Below are 18,759 nucleotides of genomic sequence, written 5' to 3' on the forward strand. Positions count from 1 at the left end.
TGGATCAATAGAGCCTGAAATGTGGAGGTTTTCAGCTTGAACAGGCTGATGACGCTGCCTGAGAGCGCTGAGCGACGTCTCGCACCGTGAAAAGTCCTTAAAGCGACAGAATCACCTCAAAATCTCTCATCAGCCGTTAAAATTTTCACTGAAAACCAGCTTAATTTTTCGAACCATGTCCACTTCGATGTGTCTCACAGGTTTAGAAAAAATTTTGATCAAACAACCTCAGCAACTTCTCAGACAAAGGAATTCCGACGAGGGGCTGGACGACTCCTCCCACAAGGAGTGCTCACAGGCGAATGACGTCACCGACAGGCGTGGAAAAACTCACGCATGCGCACGAGGGTTCAAGCATGTCTGACGTAAAAACATATGAATGAAATCCATATAGTTTTTGAAAAAAATAAAAAGGACCGTAACTTTATTGACAGCCCTCGTATATCCGAAAGATATCCAGCATAGGACGAGAAGAGGTGGTGTACACGCTGGACAGGATGCCGGTCTCTCGCAGATATATATATATGTACTAGCGTGTTGCCCGTGGGGATCCATGGGCTCTAGATTGTGTTTTTAAAATAGGTAGCTGACATTTTTCAAGAGTGGTAATAAATTATGCAAAGTTTCTATAATGAGTTGGAATGGTGTGTGAGCTCAGAATGTTTTTAGAACCTTAGACCTTAGAGCTCAAACGTTTTTGGAAAAAGAACTCAACAGTTTTATTTCCTGTTAATTGCTTAATTTTTAATGTTAATTTACTGTCTTAATGTATTTAGAAATTGCTTAGGTTCTTGTTATCATATACACACTATTATTATTATAATTAATATCTCAAAAAACCTGGCGCTGTATTAGTACTTTTATCCACTGTGGATAAAAGTACTAATTACTCTACTAAAGAAATTCATCTTATTAAAACCGCTGAAGTGCAGTGAAGGCGCATTGACGGCAGGGGGAGTATTGAGCTCCTGACATCGGAAACAAACAAACAAACAAATATTTAACCCGCCCCGAAGCCAAAATCCAGTGTTTCCTTTTTTCGTTTCAGCTTATGTCTTTCAATGCTGAATGTTATTTTCAGTACCAAAAAAAAAAAAAAAGAAAAAAAGATTTGATTGAGTGTTGGTGTTTTGTAGCGAAAACCTGAGTTCTGCCATCACGAGCATTTTGCTTTTGTAGGACGTGAGCTATCTTGAGGCCGCAGCGTGTCTGTGGTGGGCGGTGTGATTGGAAGCTGAGGTCGGGCGGGCCAGAGAGCAGCGTGGTTCATTCTGAGTGACGGTGATCTGAAAAGTTTCTGACTTCTTGGACATACTGCCAACATGTCTGGAGATGATGATGCTCAGGAACAGACCATCGCTGATGACTTGGTGGTCACCAAGTACAAGATGGGAGCCGAAATTGCAAATCGTAAGTGAAAAATTCATGTTCGGGTTCCAGTTAGCTAGCAGTGTTGGCAACAGCAGCTGTGCCATGTGCCGTAGCACTATCATATCAGAAAGCAGGTCTCTTTTTTTTAACATGAAACAAAACAGAGCTTGTTATATATGTAGGCAGGCGTTTCTTTCAAATGGGCTTTATTGCTGCAACACCACGTTGCTGTCACATTAGCCTCTTTAGCTAGTGAGCGAGCTAGTTAGCTAACTGTGTGGCTGTCCTAGCATTAGCTACATGCAGATGCTACAAATGACAATGGCATATTTGGTGTAACGTCACTGTATGAGATTATTCCAAACAACGATTTTAATACCATGACTACAAAAGCTTTTGTGTGAAAGGATGAATTTGTCTCTAATGGCGTAATGTCAAAATAACTTCCCCAAAGGTACAAAACTGGTTAACTCCATGAATTCAAAAGACATCATGTTTGAACACGTGGATGTTATATTTTGTGATATATAAGCCGTACAACATCAATACCATCATTTTATAAATGGAAGTACACTGAAAAAAATATAAAGGCAACACTTGTTTTTGCTCCCATTTTTCATGAGCTGAATTCGAAGATCTAAAACATTTTCTATATACACAAAAGACCTATTTCTCTCAAATATTGTTCACAAATCTGTCTAAATCTGTGTTAGTGAGCACTTCTGCTTTTCTGAGATAATCCATCCCACCTTACAGGTTGGACATATCAAGATGCTGATTAGACAGTGTGATTATTGCACAGGTGTGCCTTAGGCTGGCCACAATAAAAGGCCACTCTGAAATGTTCAGTTTTATCTCACAGCACAATGCCACAGATGTCTCGAGTTTTGAGGGAGCGTGTAGTTGGCATGCTGACTGCAAGAATGTCCACCAGAGCTATTGAACGTGAATTGAATGTTCATTTCTCTACCATAAGCTGTCTCCAAAGGCGTTTCAAAGAATTTGGCAGTACATCTAACGGGCCTCACAACCGCAGACCACGTGTAACCATACCAGCCCAGGGCCTCCACATCCAGCATGTTCACCTCCAGAATCATCCGAGACCAGCCACCCAGACAGCTGCTGCAACAGTTGGTTTGCAGAACCAAAGAAATTCTGCACAAACTGTCAGAAACCATCTCAGAGAAGCTCATCTGCATGCTTGTCGTCCTCATCAGGGTCTTCACATGAGTGTAGTTCGTCGTTGTAACCGACTTGAATGGGCAAATGCTCACATTCAATGGCATCTGACTGCTGACTGACTCTATGCAAAGGAGATGTGTTGCGGTGCGTGAGGCAAATGGTGGTCACACCAGATACTGACCGGTTTTCTGACCCCCACCACCACCAAGGTTTTTTTTTTTGCTGTGGAAATTACCTCACTGGAGATGTTGGCCGAGGCCATCCACACAATGAGCACTATTTCAAAATTTCAAAGCCAAAATCATTTTCATTACATTCAGTTGTTGTTGTATGTTTACCCATTATTTCACATTAGAAACTGAAAAATAAAACCATGTCACAAGCCTGAAGAAATGCTATTGCCCTAAAATAATGAAATCCAACACAAAAAAGAAATAGAAATTTTCAGTCAGAAAATAATTAAATGAAAGTAATCAACAAGAAAATTGTAAAGACTAATTCCGTTCCTTTATTTGTTTTATTTTTATTTTTGGCATAGAATAGAGCCTTTATTGTCATTGTATGTATACATGCACACAAAGAAACTTGTCCTCTGCATTTAACACATCCTAATTACAGTTGGACGCAATCCAACCACTGGGAGCAGTGGGTAGCCACAGGCCGGTGTCCGGGGACCAGCTCCAGATGTAGAGACGCTACCTTGGTCAAGGGCAGAGAAAGGAGCAGACCCTAAATAAGCATGATTTTGATTGCGGGAGGAAACCGGAGTGCCCGGAGGAAACCCACACAGACACGGGGAGAACATACAAACTCCACACAGAGAGGGTGGGACATGATCCCACAACCTTCTTGCTTTGAGGCACCAGTGCTCGCCACCAATCCACTGTGTCACCCAAAGATGTAGCCATCATTCACTACCCTCCAAGTGGAAGTATGTCCACACAAAAGGAGGCTGGGGTGCACGTGGCCTGCTGGGTGCCAGTTAGCTGTCCTGCTTCAGGTGGGGCACAGTGAAAGATTTAATGCTGCAGCTTTCCAACAATCATGCACAGCAAATGACATTAAGAATTTCCATGTTTTGTACTTGTTTTAATCGCACATGATTTTGGAGTGCAGTTGTCTGGTGTGAGGATAATTTATTGAGGAGGAGTAGGGCTGAAACGATTAATCGAGTAACTCGAATAATTCGATTACAAAAAATGTTCGAGGCAAATTCTGTGCCTCGAAGCTTCGTTTAACGTTGTAGTACATATGCCAGGCCTGTGTGTGGCACTGCAATGTCTGCAGAAAAAAAATACAGAAGACTGGAGCATAACAGCTAATCAAATTAGCAACGATAGCTACCACTTTCCAATGTGACACAGAGCAAAATAAAGCCTTTTAAGAGAAAGATGGTCCACGCTGATCATCTGAAATAGACTTACTGTGCATTTAAAGCAAAGGAGTGTGTTTGTCTATTTTTAAAAAATACATGGTCTGCTCGACGTAGGGAGGGACTGTTGACCCAGTGGCCGGCTGCTGTCTCCCTCTGCCCCAGTGTAAGGGGCAGAGGGAGAAGGTGTAAACTGACTGCGAGGCTGCATGTTCAACCTCCAGCTGAATTGCAGAGAAAGAGGGATAAGAAAAATCACGCAGGGACCCAGTCCACCAGCCTTTATATTAAAAAAAAAAAAAAAAAAAAAAAAAAAAAGGTTACATTTTAAAGTTGGAGAAAACAAAACAGAAAGCCACATCCCATCGCCATTTCAGCAAAATGCCAACACTTTGGCGCAGTGACATTGTGCCATTGCTTAGGGAGAGCCCTGGACTATTGATGTTGTTTAAAAGCGCAGAAGTACTTTTTATCCGATTACTCGATTAATCGCCAGAATAATCGATAAAATAATCGATAGTTGCAGCCCTAAGGAGGAGTTTTATTCACATTATGCTAACACAGTTTGAACAAAACCAACACATCGCACAACCGGAGAGCGTTTCACCAGCAAACACCTGCAGAGTAAAAAATATATTTGGAGGAGTTATGTCCAAATTAGGTATGTCACAATAACAAATTTTTCTGGACGATATATGTTGTCTAAGAAAATATAATTGATAATATAGCAATATTATTATCAGTGATATTTTAGGACCATTTTTGTGCCACTGACAGTGCTGTAATGGATCACGGGTGATCCATATGGATGGCATTGATTAGCAGGCAGGTGATCTGCGAGTTATTTGCAAAGTTTATGTAAGTGATTTTTGTGTCATGGTGACACAAAAATGCACAAACACACTGCTTTGCTTTAAATACCTAATAAGTCTCTTGTAGGTGATCAGTAGTACATGTCTGTCTTGTTGATTGACAGCGCAGACTCATGGAACTGATGGGAGGTTAAAAATGATTTTCTCTTCTGTTCCGCAGCACACTCATAGACTGTGCAGGCGTTGGATTGTCCCCCCCTCATTTGACCTCATCCCGAAATGTTCTCACCAGATATGTGCAATTAGGCTTTGAAACTAAGTCCATGATCTCTTCAAAACTTTCTGCTGCCACCTCGACTGGCATGCTTTTCACTCCCGCAGTCCCCGCCTCCTGCAGATGGCAGGCTGAGAGGGACGAAAGCAGCTGCGTGAGTCAATGAATTGTTGCCATTTGCTGACGTGCATGTAAGGGGCAATATATCAAGGCCAGGAAAGTGATTGTGTTCATCTTTATATATTGAATGTTACGTCAGTATATTGATTATTGGGACAGACCTCCAAATATATATGTTTAGAAGACTCCAAAACTGTGTAATCGTATGGAGTTTTGCTTGCACATGGTGTTGGTTAGATTAGACCGTACCTGTGTAAAGCGCCTTGAGGCAGCATTGTTGTGAATTGGTGTTATATAAATATAATTATTATTTAGATGTCTGATTATGACGTCTGACGCTTTCTCTTGCTAGTTGTTGCTGTTAATGTGCATGACAGAGAAACTGCACAAACAGTTCTCTTTGCTGAGGATCACACATTGCCCTTCTACAAATGTGTATGGCTGCACATAGACACACAAAAAAAGCAGAGCACTCTGGCAAGACAAATAAATTCAAGTCATTGATAGACAATTTTTGAAATGTACACACCAGCCTTCACATGAAGGTGAAGCCGGGAACACATCGAGCACTACCTTTGATCCAGCGAATTGTGCGGACTTTCAGTGCGTGTGTGACGTTGTTGAACTATTCTATAATGTCAGATTGCACATTGTTTAAACAGTCATGATATTATTGTAGCCTATATAGATTGCAAAAATCTAACATGGGCATAACTGGTGACCCATTATATAGCTGCTTAGCCCATAAATGCGTTTGCATTCTATACAATCCCCCACAGCTGGTCCGATTAAATGGAGGAAACACAAAAGTGGCAAATGTTATTGTTCCTAGAATCCCCCTCTAGCCAGGCTCTAAAAGCCAGCCCTCCCCATGTTAAAATCGCAAACTTTAGATCAGAAATACAAAATGTTTACAGCCTGCGTCAAAAAAAAACTTTTTGGTTTGGACTAGGGCTGCAGGTATCAAATATTTTTTTCCAATTGAGTATTCTATTGATTATAGAGTAATTGGATTTAAAAAAAAAAGTACTTTTGCGTTTTTAAACAATGTTAATAGTGCCAGGCCTCTCCCTAAGCAGTGGCACAATGATGCTGCTCCATCATGCATATTTTCAAATGTAGGGTGTTCCCTCTGTTTTCCTGGGAATTTTTTTTTTCTTTTTTTAAATCATTACGGGTTTTCCTGGACTGTAAGCGCAGGTGGTCAGTGAAACTCAGTGGACACAGGCTGCGTGAAAACAGTAGGGCTGCCACGATTACTCGACTAGTCACAATTACTTCGACTGTCAAAATTGTTAGTAGTCAAATCAACGTCATTGCTTATTTTTTTACACTTTGTTTTTCTCTCCAAACTGCTGCTGTATCTTCTGCTGCATTTCTGTCCTTGATGCACATGTGCAGTAGTGGTAATCCGGGTCAGCCATGATGTCACTGGAAACGTTATGCCCAAGCAATGGCTTGCCGGTGTTGCAGACTGAACGGTTTGCCTTGCTTCCACTGCGCATGCGTCATTTCAGAGTTCAGATGCTTGTCTAAGACAGTCTCTTCACCCAAAACGATCAGATTATTAACCATCAGATGACAAGGTAAAACCTCCTAAATCATTCTAAAGTCAGTTTTAAGCAGAAACGAGGCTGTTTTAAGCAGAAACGAGGTGATACTTTGTGAAACTTTGAAATGACTGACACACAGTGAGCGCATCAGCTAGCAGCTCATGTAGCTGTGGCGCTCTGATTGCTTCTTTTGTCTTTTATAATGAAATAATGCTGAATTTATGTGGAAATAATTGTTGTGCAAAAGCTTCAGTTATCTGTCGCTGAGATAGATGATGACTGGAGTGCAGTTTTAAGCAGAAACGAGGTGTTAATCTGTGAACCGCGGCTAGTGACACATGCGCAGTCAAGGCAGGGCAGACTGATTTTTAGGGGGGACCGTTCAGTCAGCGACACCGGTGTTGTGTCGAGATGAGCTCCCCGTCATCTAACGGCAATAATCTCTTTTAAAGGCAGTGTGTACGTGCAAATCTTTAAATTTTTAAAATTGAAAAGAGACTTATTACTGTATTTTTATGTAAAGACTAAACTTGCGTGAGGTTTCTTTGGTGGAGGAGCACAACTCGCCACTGTTAAAGTCCGAGGTAGAGAGAGATGCATGCGCAGTTGCACTTTGGAGCTCATCTCGATGGGTAGTTCATCTTCACAGAGCACCAGAGCTCAAATGTTTGGGACCATTTATCCAAATTAAAAAGAAGCAGGGGTGGTGGCCAAGTGGTTTATGCGCTTGGTTTCAGTTCAGAAGGTTCCGGGTTCAAATCCCACCCCTGCCACATTTCTCCATTTCTTCTGGAGTTGCATCAGGAAGGGCATCCGGCGTAAAACTTTTCAATTCAACATGCAGATCCACCTTGGATTTGCTGTGGCGACCCCAAGTGCAAACAAGGGAGCAGCCGAAGGGACTTACTATCCAAATTAAAAAGAAAAATGTGCAAGGCAGGACTTGCCTTCCACCTCAGTACAACAGCGATGCAGGAGCATCTGAGAAGAAAGCACATTGTGGCTGATTCTGACAAAGAGGGACAGTCGTCTTGGTACGCTAATTGGATAGTTACCCGCCAACATGCTTATATTGATAGCTGTAAATGTTAACAGTGACAATTTCATTAGCGTTAGCACACATATGTTATGTGTTTGCTCCACTCCTGCACATTTCGTTAAAACAGGCTGATGGCACGGGCCACCAGGTGGCGTTAAACTTCCTCAAAATTGGGCAGGTCGAGTACTTTGGCACCTCCGGCGGCTAGCGCCATCAAGACCCCAATGTTTTTTCAGTTGCATTTGATAGGGTAATGCCTATATTTGCTGATAACATTGAAATCTGGTTGGGGTGTTAATGGCGCAGAGGGTTATGGGTCTTTAAATATAGCCAATTTCGCAAAATGACCAGACTTTGAGTGCCCCCTATATTCAGCGCCATCGATCCCCCAACCAAATATGTATATAAGATGAAAGAGTTTGCCTCCCTATGTCATTTGATAGTTAAACTAGCTTGGGGACTTGATGGTGCTGAATGTTACACCACTTGAAAGATGGGAATTTAATGAAATATCAGTTTTTGGATATTTTTGCTTTGTACTTTGATGGCCCCTAGCAAGGTCGCTGTTTGGTTTTTGTTTGAAAAATTTTGGGAAAGTTTGTTTCTTGGTAGGTTCCATCTCTGAGCCAAGTTTCGTTGAAATCTGAGTTGGCTTGAGTCACACCCTAATGTAAACCTGCCTGAACTTTAAACATATTGGCTCTTAAAGCACCCCAATCAAGCTTAACCTGTTAGATTTAGCTTGAAATTGGGGTGAATTCAGGCGTCATTCCTCCAACCCAGATCACACCAGTAGTCTTGCCCACAAGCTACCTCTTTACCCATTCTTGGCTTGGCTGGGAGTTCATCAGAGTTGAGCACTGCTAATGGCAACATCCAGAGCTGCCTCATTTAGCTTCAAAGCTGATCTTTAGTTAACCTGCGGTTGATGTCACAGAGGGTTTGTCCAGTATGTTTAGACTATGGTTCTAAATCAGTATTGCACCAATCAGATTAATTTTTGTCCCTTGTGAAAAGATGAACTCCTGCAATTTCCAAAAATAGAGACCACATTTAAAAACGTTGAACTTCCTCTTTAAGTGTACTCTGCAGGGAGTGACAAAGCTAGAACCTTGCATGCAAACACTTAAACAATAAATTATCCTCAGTGAGTTGGCTGACTGAAGTGTAACATACATTCTGGTAGCTTATTTTATTGTCTTTCAGAGGCGTTGAAGACAATAGTTGGGGCAGCTGCAGCTGGAGTGTCTGTGCTCAGCCTTTGTGAAAAAGGCGATGCCTTCATCATGGCAGAAACTGGTAAAATTTTCAAGAAGGAGAAAGACATGAAGAAAGGTGAGATAAAGGTATTCCCATGGATTTTCATCAGAGTCATTGTATCACACCCAGCTTATTCTTTTCTTCTCTTCATCAGGTATCGCTTTTCCCACTTGTGTGTCAATTAACAACTGTGTTTGCCATCACTCCCCTCTGAAAAGTGACACTGATGTCATATTAAAGGACGGGGACCTTGTCAAGATGTAAGATACAACTTTTATCACTGTTTTACGAGAGGAACACAGCTTCATGTGTCTGACTTCCTCTTGTGTGGCCTCTGTGTGCAGTGATCTTGGCGTACATGTTGATGGATTCATTTCAAATGTGGCTCACAGCTTTGTTGTGGGAGTAACCAAGGTATGTCACCACAGTTGGAATACATGGGAACTGGGCTGTACCACTCTACTTGAATTACCACTTGCAGTGGTGTTGTTTGACCTTTGACCTGCCTACTCCTGTATCACCTCAGGACGCTCCTGTGACAGGGCGGAAAGCTGACGTTATCAAAGCAGCTCACCTGTGTGCTGAAGCTGCTCTGCGTCTCGTTAAGCCAGGAAACCAGGTAAAATTGCAGCCGTGACCACTGATTGACCAGCTGCTTCGGGATCCACGCCTCACAGAGTAACTGTCGTCTTGTCTCTGCATCAGAACACACAGGTCACAGAAGCCTGGAATAAGATTGCAAAGTCCTTCAAATGCTCCCCTATAGAAGGTGAATCTTTCTGACCATGTGATTTCTACCCACAAGCCCGTGCGGTTAATATTTATTTTCTAAATGAAATTTGTTCTGCTTGTCCCATTTATTTTTCTCTCTGTTTACAGGCATGCTGTCCCACCAGCTCAAACAGCATGTCATTGATGGGGCGAAAACGGTCATCCAAAATCCAACAGACCAGCAAAGGTGAGTATATTTCAGCAGAGGATATAAGTGACTGAAATAGTATTAATGTTGAATGACTCTGTCACTTTGTTTTTGTAGAAAGGACCATGAGAAGGCTGAATTTGAAGTGCATGAGGTGTATGCAGTGGATGTGCTTATCAGCACTGGAGAAGGAAAGGTGAGGTGGGGAAAATTGGCATTGAGTTTCTTTTTTTTATTTAGTTTTTATAATATCTTGAATAACATAAATAACATTATAATGTTCATGTTATGCAATCCAGGCAAAGGATGGAGGTCAGAGGACCACAATATACAAACGAGACCCTAACAAGGTGTATGGGTTGAAGATGAAAGCATCGCGAGCATTTTTCAGTGAAGTCGAGAGACGCTTCGATACAATGCCTTTCACTCTGAGGTATCGCCTTTCCCCTTCCCCCGTAATATTTTGTTATACCAGGTTTGATAATTAGGCACATCTGAACAACACACCATAGTTGGGGTGAGTTAAAATCTTGAGATGGCATACGAAAAAAAGGTAATTTCAGGATATGCAATTAAAAAAAAAAAATGCTATATTATAATATGTGGTTTAATTTCTTGGCTGATCTCATGAATATCATCTGATATTCTATCAAATTCCAATTTGCAGGCATCATCCCAAATAAATCAATGGTGTTAGTTGCTTAAATATTAATATTAATTGTAAGTTGACAACAAAGCTTACATTTATGTCCAGTACATTATATTTTATATTATATACAAGTAATATATTCCATTATTCGAGTCAAGGCCTTGAAGAGAAATTAGATTTTAGGTGGCCAAAAATTGTACAAGTAGCTGTAATTCCAGATGTCTGTTTTCTATAGAATTAAAAAAAATAATAATAATATGGATGCCTGAAAGTTCTTATGCACTGACAAAAACACATCACATCAAATTTCATACTTGAGTTCTTTTAAACCTTTCATCTTTCAGTTTGGTGCGGGGCTAATTGATACGTGGTGTTATCAGATAAAACTGGAGTAAAAGTATAAAGTTTACCTCAGAAAGTATAAAGTAGCAGAAAATAGAAGTGTGTCAGATTTATACTTGAATATAGTACTCAGGACTCTCCCCAGAAATTTAGAGCATGATGTCGTAAGAGGTCTGGTTGGGGGAGGGTGTGGTCCAGGGGGCCCGCTTGCCGCTTTGTCGAGAGAAGCTCTGGCATTTTGCCTTTTTCAAATATCAATGGAAGCCATTTCCTGCAACTTCAGCCTTGCATCTTTTCTAAAATTCAGGGATGAAAAATATCTATTTGGTGGATTTCTGCTTTTTTTTTTTTCTTTTTTTTTCCCCCATTTGCCTGGGTCATTTTTTTAGATCAGTGTTCAGGGGTCGAAATAGTACGTGCATGTGCTAGTTTGTGCACGTATTATTCAAGCGGTGCACGTAATTTTATACTGCACTAGCACTGGTGCAAGTAACTTTATCCAAGTTTTATCAACTATAAGCACCAGTAGAATGAACCAATAAAGGAATAAATAAGGAAAAAACAATTTCCAGTGTGTTACCTTTGTCTTCCCTGCGTTTTATGACTCTCACACACGGAGCGAGTTGCTGTGCTCTATTTGTTGTGGAAAGCTGACAAACGTCACCCAGCGGTGCCGTCCCTGGGTTCACAACATTCTCATGAGATGTTCCGAATTCGGGGAGTTTCATCATTTGCTCCAGCAAATAAACTGCAGCTGCAGGAGCTCCAGTTTGAGGGCCTCCTGCCCCGTTTGCGCGCGCACATGTAAACTACGGAGCCCTGGAACTGTCATCGCAAAATGTTTTGCATGTGGAGAGAATGTGTGCACGTTTTATTATATTGTGCGCACGTTTTATTAGAAATAGATGTAGTCAGGGTATATCATCATAGTTTGGGCGCACAAGTACACTCTGGCTCTGGAGAACTCTGGCTACCCAGCATGGCATCATCTGGAGTTTAAGTACATTAAAAAGGATGCTGAGGGCGAAGCGTCTCCCCATTGTGAGGATGACAATTTAGGTCATATCATTTTGAACGAAAGGAAAATGTGCGCACGTTTTAATATAATTCGAGGGCTCAATTAAAGGAAAACGTGTGCATGAATTATCACGGCCAGGAAAACATGCCCACATTTTATTCATTTGAGAGCACATTTTATTCATTTGGGCTCAAAGGAAAACGTGCGCACAAATTATCATGGCCAGAAAAAAAATATCACTTTAAGTGACCTCTCCCAGGTTCCGTGTGTTCGTGCGCGCATGGGAGAAAAAAAAAAAACTCTGCCGCTGCTGTTCTCTCCAGAGAGGAAGAGTCTGACACATCAGAGGAGGAGTTTTAAGGTTGATTATAAGACTGACTTTTGGCTGTGCAAGTAATTTTTTTTTTTTTTTTGGTGCAAGTAATTTTTTTGTTACTAGCACCAATGCAAGTAGGTTTAAAAATGTATTTCGACCCCTGGTGTTGTTCAGTAGGAAGCGTTTGGTGCTTTTCCATCACGCAGGTTTTGGGCAGCTAAAAAGCCCTCGGGTTTTGAGCCATGAGTGCGTTCTTCATTTTCTTAATTTTTCCCTGCTTAACCTTAAAGAGCATATGTCTGTGAGCAATACCTACCTTTTTATGTTCAACGGACCTGTTATGGTCTTCTGAAAGAGTTGATAGATGTATTTTATAACTTCAAACGGGAGTGATGCTAACACGTTAGCATGTGTATGGCATTTTCAATGTTAAAGTTAGCATTAAGCTGTTTGTTTTCTATATAACAATTGACTCAGCGTTTGTTGTTGTAAGTCAAATGCATTGCAAACTGTATTTTTTTTTTCATTTATTTTTATTTATATATTGTAGTTTCACACTGATCACAGTAAACATCTCAAACTAAAGGCCCTCTCACACCATGACCATTTAGCCAGCATATGCCAACTGTATTAAAAAAAACTCTGTCCAATAGGTTAAAGGTAAGTTTTTTTTTTTTTTTTTTTTTTTTTTTTTTTTTTATATATATATATACGTTAAGAGCAAGTTGAAGCATGTTGAAACACACTGAAGCTTGCTGATATACGTCCTGATAAGCTGAACTCCTCAAAAAATTTGGGCTTGCTGAAAATTTTCAACATCTGCCAGCGTGTGACTCATACGTCCCGCACATGCTGGACATACAGTAGTGTTCAGAATAATAGTAGTGCTATGTGACTAAAAAGATTAATCCAGGTTTTGAGTATATTTCTTATTGTTACATGGGAAACAAGGTACCAGTAGATTCTCACAAATCCAACAAGACCAAGCATTCATGATATGCACACTCTTATTGCTATGAAATTGGGCTATTAGTAAAAAAAAAAGTAGAAAAGGGGGTGTTCACAATCATAGTAGCATCTGCTGTTGACGCTACAAACTCAAAACTATTATGTTCAAACTGCTTTTTTAGCAATCCTGTGAATCACTAAACTAGTATTTAATTGTATAACCACAGTTTTTCAGGATTTCTTCACATCTGCAAGGCATTAATTTTGTTGGTTTGGAACCAAGATTTTGCTTGTTTACTAGTGTGCTTGGGATCATTGTCTTGTTGAAACACCCATTTCAAGGGCATGACCTCTTCAGCATAAGGCAGGATGACCTCTTCAAGTATTTTGACATATCCAAACTGATCCATGATACCTCGTATGCGATATATAGGCCCAGTAGGAGAAACATGCCCATATCATGATGCTTGCACCACCATGCTTCACTGTGAACTGTGGCTTGAATTCAGAGTTTGGGGGTCGTCTCACAAACTGTCTGTGGCCCTTGGACCCAAAAAGAACAATTTTACTTTCATCAGTCCACAAAATATTCCTCCATTTCTCTTTAGGCCAGTTGATGTGTTCTTTGGTAAATTGTAACCTCTTCTGCACGTCTTTTATTTAACAGAGGGACTTTGCGGGGGATTCTTGCAAATAAATTAGCTTCACACAGGCGTCTTCTAACAGTCACAGCACTTACAGGTAACTCCAGACTGTCTTTGATCATCCTGGTGCTGATCAATGTGTGAGCCTTTGCCATTCTGGTTATTCTTCTATCTATTTTGATGGTTGGTGTCCGTTTTCTTCCACGCGTCTGTTTTTTTTGGGGGTTTTTTTTTGTCCATTTTAAAGCATTGGAGATCATTGTAGATGAACAGTCCTATAATTTTTTTGCACCTGTGTATAAGTTTTCCCCTCTCCAGTCAACTTTTTAATCAAACTACGCTGTTCTTCTGAACAATGTTTTGAACGTCCCTTTTTCCTCAGGCTTTCAAAGAGAAAAGCATGTTCAACAGGTGCTGGCTTCATCCTTAAATAGGGGACACCAATTCACACCTGTTTGTTCCACAAAATTGACAAACTCACTGACTGAATGCCACACTACTATTATTGTGAACACCCCCATTTATACTTTTTTTTTTTTTTTTTTGTTAACTAATAGCCCAATTTCATAGCCTTAAGAGTGTGCATATCATGAATGCTTGGTCTTGTTGGATTTGTGAGAATCTACTGGTACCTTTTTTCCCTGACCTGTAGCCCAGTTTACTTTGCTATTGTCCTTTTATTGTGCAACAGCTGATGGTCGTCTTCACTTTGTTATTGTTTCTTTTAGTGTCTTATAAGCCCATGTGTGCATGACACTTAAATAAAATTATTCATTCATTCATATACTCAAAACCTGGATTAATCTTTTTAGTCACATAGAACTACTATTATTCTGAACACTACTGTAAGTTGTAGGTAAGTTCTGTGATTGTTGGCACGTTTCTTGTCATTTACTCATCTATCCATTAATGCTGGTCACTGATTGGCTGAAAGCTGCGGTCCTTATGCCAAATGACTGTTTCATTCACACACAGAGTAAATCTGACCTGTTAATTTCAGTCCAATTCACCATCACAGGTGGACATGATAAAGCTTCTGATTTTTGAAAATGACCTCTGAAAATACTTTAATTTGTGGCTGGAAACATAGCCTCTTAAAGCAAGTCCTTCTGATTTTTCTGCTGCAGGTGCGTTTTTCATGCCAGTGCTGCACTCTGATCACACAGAAGCGCTGTGATGATTTAAACTTTTAAAGCGCCGTCGCTGTGGTGTGATCATCAGACGACCTGATCGATCAATCAGGGTGATCACACCTGATTAATGCACATTTAAAGTGCCGTCGGTGATCACCACACTGACAACACACCGTCTGATCACACCAGATCGCGGTCAACTGGCACTTCCAAAGTTTAAATCATCACATTGTTTCATTATTCAAGTCTGTGATGACCTGATCAGGAAGCAGCCGGTGCTTTTAACATTTAAAGAGACAGCGCTTCATTCATTCATGTCAAGCGTTTGTTTTGCTTTAACACTGAAATTCTTCCTGATAATTTGGTTTGTATATATTCGATGTGTAGTTTCCAACTGATTTTCTCATCTACTATTGCCCAAAGAAATTTTGGGTTTCAGCTTTTTTTGCTTTTCGCCACTTTCATTCCTGAAAATTACAAACTAAGGTCTTGTTCACACAGAAATAGATGGTATATTTTTCTGTCATTTCCAAAATGTGTTCTGTAAACATGGCACATTTCAAGAAATGTGTGTACACACAAATCCACTGAAAACTGTGGTATTTATGCCAGGCCTGTATGTAGGGCTGTAACACTCTGACAAAAAACAAAGAAGATGGTGGAGAGCATCTGGATAACTGGTGTTAGGAACCAATCAATGTAGCAGCAGAAGTGAGAACTTTACAAAGCGCCACACTAAGTAAATATAAAAGCTTTTAATGGTAAATGGACTACATTTATATAGTGCTTTTCCATCTGCATCAGACGCTCAAAGCACTTTGAAAATTAATGATGACAACATACACAGAATGCACGCAACTTACAGTACCTTAACTAAAGTGACGTAAAATATACAATTTAAAAAAATAAATAAATCCTTCCCGCGCCAAGCGGCGCCTGTCTCTCTTTCTGTAGGCCACATGTCTGCTGAATGCAGTGAAAGCTACAGCAGTGTGTTGGCATGCTGGCAGCTACGTGTGTAGTTTTTCCTTCTCCATTTAATCTGACCTTTTGCGTCCTTTCAGCCAGATTTGTCATCCCAGCCTGCTGAAAACAATTATCCACAAACATTCTTTCATGCTTAATGACGTATTTGCGTGATTTTATTTATTTATTTTTTTAATTTAATTCCTTACATTCATATTTTGTCTTTTTTTTACAGGAGAACACAAATGTTTTTTTGATCATGTGTTTGTGTGTTCCTTGGTAAAAATTGTTTTTCATACACTTGTACAATGTTTGAGCGCAGTGTACAGTGAGGAAAATATTAAGGTATTTGAACACCCTGCAATTTTGCAAGTTCTCCTACTTAGAAATCATGGAGGGGTCTGAAATTTTCATCTTAGGTGCATGCAATGTATGATCTTTTTTTTAATAACTTATTTGTATGTTACTGCTGCAAATAAGTATTTGAACACCTACCAACCAGCAAGAATTCTGGCTCTCACAGACCTGTTAATTTTTCTTTAAGAAGCCCTCTTATTCTGCGCTCTTTACCTGTATTAATTGCACCTGTTTGAACTTGTTACCTGTATAAAAGACACCTGTTCACACACTCAATCAGTCACACTCCAACCTGTTCACCATAGCCAAGATCAAAGAGCTGTCTAAGGACACCAGGGACAGAACTGTAGACCTGCACAAGGATGGGATGGACTACAGGACATCATGCAAGCAGCTTGGTAGAAGACAACAACTGTCATGATTATTTATTAGAAAGTGGAAGAAACACAAGATGACTGTCAATCTCCCTCGGTCTGGGATTCCATGCAAGATCTCACTTTGTGGGGTAAGGATGATTCTGAGAAAGCTCAGAACTACACAGGAGGACCTGGTCAATGACCTGAAGAGAGCTGGGACCACAGTCACAAAGATTACATTAGTAACACATGATGCTGTCATGGTTTAAAATCCTGCAGGGCAGCAAGATCCCCCTGCTCAAGCCAGCACATGTCCAGGCCCGTTTGAAGTTCACCAGTGACCATCTGGATGATAGAATAGAGCTTTTTGGAATCAACTCCACTTACCATGTTTAGAAGATGAGAACAACCCCAAGAAAACCACCCCAACCGTGAAGCCTGGGGGTGGAAACATACTCTGGGGGTGCTCTTCTGCAAAGGGGACAGGACAACTGCACCGTATTGAAGGGAGGATGGATGGGGTCATGTATTGCGAGATTTTGGCAAACAACCTCCTTCCCTCAGTAAGATGAAAAAAATTGAAGATGGGTCATGGCTGGGTCTTCCAGCATGACACTGACCCCAAACACAGCCAGGGCAACTAAGGAGGGGAACCATAAGAAGCATTTCAAGGTCCTGGAGTGGCCTGGCCAGTCTCCAGACCTGAACTCAATAGAAAATCTTTGGAGGGAGCTGAAACAGAGTCAGAGCTGCGTGTCGTCAGAGCGAGCTGCAAAAAGTTTGTACCTGAGTTTTCAGAGGTGGTGTTTGTAGTTGCCATCTGCCACGCCGGTGTTTGCCAACCCGGACAGTGGGAATACCACCTCAACCGGCAACTTAGCCCCGCGACTGGACAGCAACAACGTCCGAGGCCCAACGTGGTGAATTCACTGAGGCCGCGCGCTGCGTCATTAGAGCCGCGCGTCACGAGTGCCGCTTCCCCGAGGCCTCGTGCAGCCACCGCGGATCCATCAGCGCGGAAACACCGAGGCCGCGCGGCACCAGCGCAGTGCAGATCCATCCCGGTGACAAACAACGCAGGCTGTTAACATCGGCGATCGACAAGCTGCTCAGAAGGCCTAAGAAGGTTCTGACAGCGGAGGAAGGTGACGATATTAAAAAATCTCTGGACTTTCTATCAGAGGAGATTTCTGTTGTGAAGCAGCAACAGAAATCAATCATGGATCTGGTGGAGGAGGTGAAGGCATTACGGCTCCAGAATGCCGAGAAAGACCGGCATCTGGTGCAGCTGGAAAATAGAGTGGCTGAATTGGAGCAGTACACCAGAATCAACGACGTCATCATCACAGGTCTTCATATCAAACCACGGTCCTACGCACGGGCGGTAACAGATGAGAGCGGAGGGGAGCCCAGTGAACAGGAGGTCAGCTCTGTGGAAAAACAGGTTGCTGATTTCCTCCTATCTAAAGGTATAGAAATGGATTTAAATAACATTGAAGCGTGCCACCCTCTGCCCCGGAGAAATGACGGTGATAAACGAACCGTCATCATGAGATTCATCAACAGAAAACACAAAACAGCACTGTTAAAACAAGGAAGAAAACTGAAAGGGACAAACGTATTCATCAATGAACATCTCACCAAACGCAATGCCGACATCGCCAGGAAAGCACGCTTCTTGAAGAAACAGGGAAAAATCCAGCACACATGGACTTCAAACTGTAAAATATTCATCAAACTGAACGGATCACCAGAACAAGCAAAAATCATGGCAATAAGGAACATCGAGGAGCTGGACAAATATGAACAATAGTGTTTCTTAAAGCGAGGATCTGGACAAATATGACCAATAAGGTATGAGGACACAAACACATCACAACACCATGACACAGACCAGAGGAACCTATTCATCTACTACCTATTCATCTACATCTGGAGACAAGAAGGATATAACTCAAAGGATTGCTGATCATGGAAAAGTAGAACTGAGAACATTTAAATACACAGACCACAATGTACTGGACTTGGAGCACGATATAGACCCGGACAATAATTTCTTCTCAAATATCAATGACAGTTGTTGCTATTATACAGATGAACAGTTTAATCGGATCATTAAAACGGATAA

The 18,759-nt window shown here is 41.2% G+C and overlaps 1 protein-coding gene across 1 annotated transcript in view; it reads left to right on the plus strand.

The window, feature by feature from the left end:
* Positions 1 to 1,139: 1,139 nt before the first annotated feature.
* Positions 1,140 to 18,759, plus strand: part of pa2g4b (proliferation-associated 2G4, b) — a 26,700-nt gene continuing 9,080 nt past the window's right edge. The window contains exons 1-9 of the mRNA XM_034172420.1: positions 1,140 to 1,410; positions 8,930 to 9,058; positions 9,138 to 9,243; positions 9,328 to 9,397; positions 9,510 to 9,602; positions 9,689 to 9,752; positions 9,863 to 9,941; positions 10,020 to 10,098; positions 10,202 to 10,335. Of these exons, the coding sequence (XP_034028311.1) occupies positions 1,323 to 1,410; positions 8,930 to 9,058; positions 9,138 to 9,243; positions 9,328 to 9,397; positions 9,510 to 9,602; positions 9,689 to 9,752; positions 9,863 to 9,941; positions 10,020 to 10,098; positions 10,202 to 10,335 (842 nt within the window). The 5' untranslated portion in view covers positions 1,140 to 1,322. The remainder of the gene's footprint in view (positions 1,411 to 8,929; positions 9,059 to 9,137; positions 9,244 to 9,327; positions 9,398 to 9,509; positions 9,603 to 9,688; positions 9,753 to 9,862; positions 9,942 to 10,019; positions 10,099 to 10,201; positions 10,336 to 18,759) is intronic.

Source organism: Thalassophryne amazonica, chromosome 6 (assembly GCF_902500255.1).
Source record: "Thalassophryne amazonica chromosome 6, fThaAma1.1, whole genome shotgun sequence".
Lineage (NCBI taxonomy): Eukaryota > Metazoa > Chordata > Actinopteri > Batrachoidiformes > Batrachoididae > Thalassophryne > Thalassophryne amazonica.